Source organism: Eimeria acervulina, genomic scaffold, assembly GCF_000499425.1.
Source record: "Eimeria acervulina Houghton genomic scaffold, Eah_scaff182, whole genome shotgun sequence".
NCBI classification, from domain to species: domain Eukaryota; phylum Apicomplexa; class Conoidasida; order Eucoccidiorida; family Eimeriidae; genus Eimeria; species Eimeria acervulina.
This window is the reverse complement of record NW_013550108.1, coordinates 39,413-46,105: the sequence shown is the minus strand read 5'-3', so window position 1 is coordinate 46,105 and position 6,693 is coordinate 39,413. Positions and strand designations below refer to the sequence as shown.

The 6,693-nt window shown below is 38.1% G+C and overlaps 1 protein-coding gene across 1 annotated transcript; it reads left to right on the top strand.

The window, feature by feature from the left end:
* Positions 1–304: 304 nt before the first annotated feature.
* Positions 305–2,466, top strand: EAH_00023700 (hypothetical protein, conserved; the record flags this gene model as incomplete). Its single annotated transcript, XM_013396823.1, has 5 exons — positions 305–434; positions 1,169–1,338; positions 1,602–1,676; positions 1,957–2,101; positions 2,285–2,466. 5 exons carry the CDS (start codon positions 305–307, stop codon positions 2,464–2,466), a joined length of 702 nt encoding a protein of 233 aa, XP_013252277.1.
* Between the last annotated feature and the right edge of the window lie 4,227 nt (positions 2,467–6,693).

Genomic DNA, 6,693 nt, shown 5'->3' with positions numbered 1-6,693 from the left:
GTTTAGCTATCTGTATGTAGTTGTGTACTAACTTAGATATGCACATATATATATGTATATAGCTATATATATATATATATATATATATATGAAATGGATGTACATATGTTCATGAATATATATAAATCTACAAGTATACATAAGTATATATATATATATATATATATGCATGTACATATACATATATATATGCATATGAGTATACATATATTATCATGTGAAGAATAGCGAGTGGGGTGTCGGATTTTAAACATGTTAGTTCTTTTTTTATTTTCCAGATGCATTTTTCAAGTCGAAGTGCCAAATGACGCGAGAAGAACTCCTTAAGGCTGTCGAGGCAGCTGAAGAAGAAATAGCAGAAAACTCAGCATCAAAACATGCATTAGGGGCTGCGGCTCAGGCGTTAGATGAAATTACACAAGTGGAAATTCCGGGTGAGAGTTGCGAGGGTTTTTATTGATGTTTTTTGCACTTGTATAAGGGGTTTGATTGCTTACGATTGGTGCTTATGCCTTTATCATTATTATTATTGCTATTATTATTATTGCTATTATTATTTTTTTTAATTATCATTATCATTGTTATCATTATTATTATCATTATTAGGGTTTATTGATTTAGGCCAGAGGGCTTTTTTATTATTATTTTCTGTTGCAGACTTGACTCACTTGTATATTTGTTTGAGGGTTTTATTCATTTATTTATTTTTCTCTGATGGGTTCCACTAGTCTGTCTATTTGAGGGGCTTTGTTTTTTCTCCTCTTTTAAAATGGTTTTTATATTTAAAGGTTTCATTTATTTATTTACGTGGCCTACGTGGCAGTAGCTTCTGGATGCTGTTGAAGACGTTTGTTTGTATATGCCGCGGCTTCTGTGTACATTATAATATACCAATACAGCGTATAATATATATATATATATATTATATCTTTTTCTTGTAATTTGTCTTTCCTTTTTTTGTGTTTCGACGGAGTGGCAGCTGAAACGGCACAAGAAGAATATTAACATTTCAATCAATTTCTTTGTTTTGAATACTCCGCATGCAGGATTCTTTTTTAGTTTTTCGAGAATAATTCAGTGGAAACGTTTCAGTGGAAGGAGAACCCCCGCTCTAGTTTGAGCTCTATTGTCTTTATTTTTTTGCATTTCTTCTGCTGTTTGTTTGTAGAATCTCTATTCGAGACGCAAGCGGAAGCTACATGGCGGCAGCAGGTGAGGGCGAGGGAATTTCAGGGAGAAAAGGATAAAAAGACCAGGAATAAAGAAGAATTTATTAAGTGGAAAGAAGAAAATAGGAAAGGAATTGAAAATATTCTGAGGACGGCTTTCGCTATTCAGGTTTGTTGATGGATTAGTCTACTTGTTGTCGCGCATTGCTGTTTGCATGCATTTTTATTTCTGCTCGTTTATTGTGTTTAATTAGTGACAAATAAAACAAACAAATACCTGTTTCGTATATTTATTTTATTAAACGCTTCTGAAGCCTCATCCTGCCTTCGCTTGCAGTTTGTTCATGGGGAAACAGTTGTGTTTTAAGTGTATAAACCCGTTAAATCGCAATAAATGCATCTCATTGTTTATGCCATTTCCCTCCCCCTCAGGCAGTTTTCCAGAAAGAAAATTTGAAAGTAGACGAAATAAAACTCCAACGAGATCTGGCGAAGGCGATGCTGCAGGTATAAACCAAAAGCAAACAAAAGGAAGCTTAAGGCTTGTTGATTCACTTCATCGGGCCCTGTAGCCATCCATTGTTTAAATTAATTAATAACAATATTTTCATAATATCTACTATTATTCATTATTGATGCGTCGCAGTGGCACTTGCAAGAACCTCGATTAGGCGATTGTCACTGTCTGTAATGGGCCTGCATCTTTTTTAGCGTCGTTTTTGTTTTTTTCTGCAATATTTTGTTTTAAATAAAACGATTGAAATGCCTTTTTATTCTCTGAATTCAGACAAACGAGGAAGCGCCAGAGATGGTTTCGAAGCAGCTCTACAAGAAGGCTCAGGCTGCTGCGGTTTACGAGTTTATATTAAAAAACGCAAATGTTGAATATTACGTTGACGATACTCCTGCAGAAATCACTGTACAGCCAGAAGGTAGGCACATACTTGTTTTTTCTTTCTTCCCTTTTTGTGTCTGTGTTCTGTGCGCTTCGCTGTGCAGTTGGTCTAAAATTTGTTAATGAATGAATCCCATGTTAAGTTATTTATTTGTTTGTTTACGCTATTTAGCTATTTAAAATAATTTAAAGCGGCTAATAGCCGCGTTTTGCGCCGCAGGCACCGGCATTCCTCAGCAAGGAGTTCGTGCTTTCCCTAAAGGCGTCGACATTGCAGAGTGGCATAAGACGCGACAGGAAACGATAGAAAGACGAAATGAATTAAAGGAAAAGGCGCAAAAATTCTTCATAGACCCGAAAACGCTTAAGAAATTCGATCAAAATGACTCAAACAAACTCTAAAAACCTCCTCCTTGTACCCAGCACTGGTTAGGAAATTCAGTCTAGAGGATTCAAACAAACTCAGAAATTTCCACATAAATTCAAACAACGCACCCCTTTACGAATTTATCTTACGCATTTCATCGTTTTAATTATAATTTGACGTTTTTTAGACTTAATTTCGGCCTTTTGAGTATTAATTACGCTGACTGTATTTATTCTTCTTCACAGCAGTTCGTGGATACCAGATCAGTAGTGCGGGGAGTGCTGTTTATACGCATTAAATCACTTCAGCATTCAAACAAATGCAGAGACGAATTATCCTCTGAATTGTACAAAACTGAATGCGCTTCAGAAGCTGTCAGATAAACAGATAAAAGGGGGCGCGAAAGAATCTACATCTTCGAAGGAATGCTGCTCTGCACTATATAAATATATATATATATATAGATGAACGCTGCCCTGGACTATATATATATATACCTACATATTCGTGCATATGTATATATATATGATGTATGCATGTATATATGCATATATATTTGAATGTATGCATATTGATTTCAGCTCTTTCGAATTTTTTTCTAGCGACTAGTACGAATATGACAGTAAACTGCGAGTGGAATTCCTCAGTACTGAAAGCGAGTAAAAGGTAGCCCAGGGCCGCATGTTGCGATTTGAGAAAAAAGAAGTTAGCAAAAAGTGTTGGAGAGGTATTTTGTCTTTATTATCAATGGCATAAATCAATTCAAAGACAAAAAAATTAAAAATCTGCAGAAAAACAAAACAGGTAAAGGTGAATAAATATATACATATATATATATATATATATATTTATTTATTATATATCTATTCATCCATTCATTTTACTGGTTTGGGGCTCAAACCCAGTGAGGCAGCACCTCGACGATACGTATAAACACATACATAAAATCATATATTTCGGTATATACATATACACATATATATATATATATATATGCATATGTACAGATATATGATTTGTACTTATATATAGGTATTTATTAGCATGCGTTAATGAATTCCCTCTTGTTGGCCTGGTGGCTTCGGTTGTGTGTTATTTTCTTCGTGTTTTTCTTCGCGTGCTCTTGCTTGTTGTTTTCGTTTGTTGTTCTCTGTTTGTCTGTGTTTGCTTCGGCTTTTAATTATCGTTATTTCTTTCGGGTTGTCCTCCTTTGTTTTCGCTTGCTTCAACTACTGCTTTCTTGGTTTTGTTTTTTTTTCCTTTGGCTGTTCCTACTTCTCCAATTGCCAGCGCCAGCGAAGCCGATTTCTCATTTTCTGTAGACAGAAAATAGAAGAAAGACAATTGCAAATAGATTGACTGATTAACTAATTAATTACTCGGAATCATTCCTATTAGAACGCAGGACGCGCAAGTGCACATGCATATAGGTGTCGACATAAATATACAAATAGAAAAGAGCAAAATACAAGTAGATAAGTATACAACACCTTGTCAATTAAAGTGCAGAAGCACAAATAGATGAACGCCGATTCACGTGAGTTTTGGTTAGGAGACCAAATAATACAAATCGACAACTATTTAGGTATACAATAAAAAAACAGAAGCAATGCAATTACAAAGAGAGGCAGATTCGCCGCCCGAAAGAGATGCATACAGCTGAAGGCTGTCGCTGGTTTTTCTCTATTATTATAAAGAAATACCAACGCCCTCCCCTTCCCTCTTTAAAGTGCAGGCGTTTCAGTTCATGAGGATTTAGGGTTTAGCGTTTGGGTATGCCACTAACCTCAAATCGAGAAGGCGGCTGGCAGTGGAGTTTCACGCGACCCTTCAGCCCTAAATGAATGCCAGCAAAAGAAAACAAACAAAAACAAAAGAAATAAGCATACGGAGAAAGACAAAACCCTCTTACTACGCAATAAGCAGTCCATACATCCCACCATTAAGCAGACGACAGTTCATAAACGCCATCATTACACAATTAGCAGTCTACATAAGCCCTTTTATTATACGTCGTAGAGCTTATGTACTCTATTAAGCCCGTTATCAAGTACCTAGTTGTCAATAAACTCTACTATTAAACAGCTAAGAGCTCCTAGACCGCATTACTGTACACCTCGCAGTCTGACAACACATTATTATACGATTAAGAATTCATAAACTCCATGAGTGAACAGTTATGAGTTCGCAAAGATTATTATTAAGGAGTTCAATCAAAGATAAACAGACAAACGAATCACCTAAAGGCTCCAATACGCGATTAACCATGGCGTTCATCTGGCCGTAAGTCTTCCCCTCAAACAACGGAGAGCACAATATACCCTGTAGACAAAAACTCAACATCTTGTAGAAAAATATACATGATAAATGCAATATAATACATGATATAGCATAATAATATATTATACAAAATAATACAATATAAAATAATAACATAAAGCAAAATACATAAACTGTATACACATATATACATATATATATATTAAATGGCGTTTTCATAATTATATTTATTCGCGCCTGCACACTGGCACATACGAAAACACACAATTTTAAAAATGTGTACTTTTCTATTTTCTCTGTCTTAAGCCTTAAGGTTTATTAATAAGCCTTTGCTAGACGTTGTACAGATTCTCTTCAAGAACTATTCGACTAGCTCAACGAAAACAAACACGCGGCATGAGTGAGGGTTGTATTCCTTCGTGTACTGCTTAAAGGGAATATCTTGCTGCTGTAGATGTTGAACAGGGCTTAGTAGGGTTTTTTGCAATGCATGCTTCGTGTTTGTTCCTCCTCTACTTAACTGTTGAAGCGTATTTTAATAACTGAGTGTTGTTGCAGTTATTTCTGTGCCTTGCTGCCTGCCTCGCCTACGTAGAAATGCTGGTCGTACACATGGTGGCCCATAGCGTAGTCGTTCTTAACGAAGAAGCAAATTGGCTGAAAGTTTCGCTCCACGGCCTCCCGCAGTTTCAAAAGATTCGGGCAGTCGGGGGCTGCGAACTTGTGCGCATTTCGAATTTGCTGATTTCTGTTTTTCAAGGAGACGGATGAAGGTTTCGGGGGGTTGACGGCCGCATTCGCAGCAACAACAGGGGGTAAAAGACCACAAGTAGTGATAAATCGAAGGCTAAAATGATTTAAATGCAGAGAATTTGAAAGGATATTAACGCTGTGGAAAGCTGAACTGCATATTACCGGTGGGCGGATACACCCTAGGGATGCCAGGGCGGCGCGAGAACGTATTGCAACGGCCATGGGCCTTCTCTTTGCAGAAACCCGCTTTCAAAGAATATGTCTCAATTAACTCTAAATACACAAGTCAAGCATGAAAACATTGTCTAGGAATCGCAGTTCGATCGCTCCGAGAGCCTTTGATATACCCGGAAGGGGGCCCAGCCCATACCATCGATGTATGCAGCATTCTGTCTAACTGTACGAAGGCACCAGAAGCTGAATCGCATTTTAAAAATGCTGTTTTGTTATTTTTTAGAAGGTTGTGTGGCACTATTTCGTTCGTCGTAAGGCATCAGCCATACATGTTGCTCCTTAACAGACAAAGCGTTGCTGGTGCTGTTGCTTGCAATGCAGTATTACATATTCCTTCGCCTAGCAACACACTGCCCTCCACTCCCTACTAAAGCGAAAGCAGCAGTTAAATATAAACCGTCAACCGCTAGTACCGCCCGTTACAACCCTCACCTAACAATCGCCATTCGATGCCCTTGCATCCCCAGCTATTGTATGCTGCGCTAATACGGAGCAATCAAGGCCTCCCGCCTCTGCAGCAGCTCTAACAGAATCAGGCAATAAATGGAGTGGCAACAGCATAGCTCGACTCGCCCTCCGTTGCTGTACGTACAGCCACCCTCTTCAGAGAGAGGGACTTCCTATTGTGCTATTGTTCTATGACGCGCAGAGCAGCAAAACCAACGACCGACTTAAAGACCGAAAGTTCGCAGTTTCGTTGGCTTGCCTTTTCCGTTTTCTCTGCGGCTGTCTCATCTGCTGCGTCCCCGAAACCTCGAAGCGTCTCCTCTTAAGTGGGTGTCTATATTCAAGCAGCCAAGCGGCGAAGCGTCTTAGCAACGAGAATAGTAATAAACTGTTGCAAACAATGCAGCGTTTGTTTGCCTTACTGAACCCCGCACTGTCTGCATGCTGTAAATACACTACAAAACCTCCCGACTCAGTTCATGCGTCGTCTGATGATTGCATTGTTCGTATGACTATATATATGTTATACTTTTATTATTTCCGTTTGT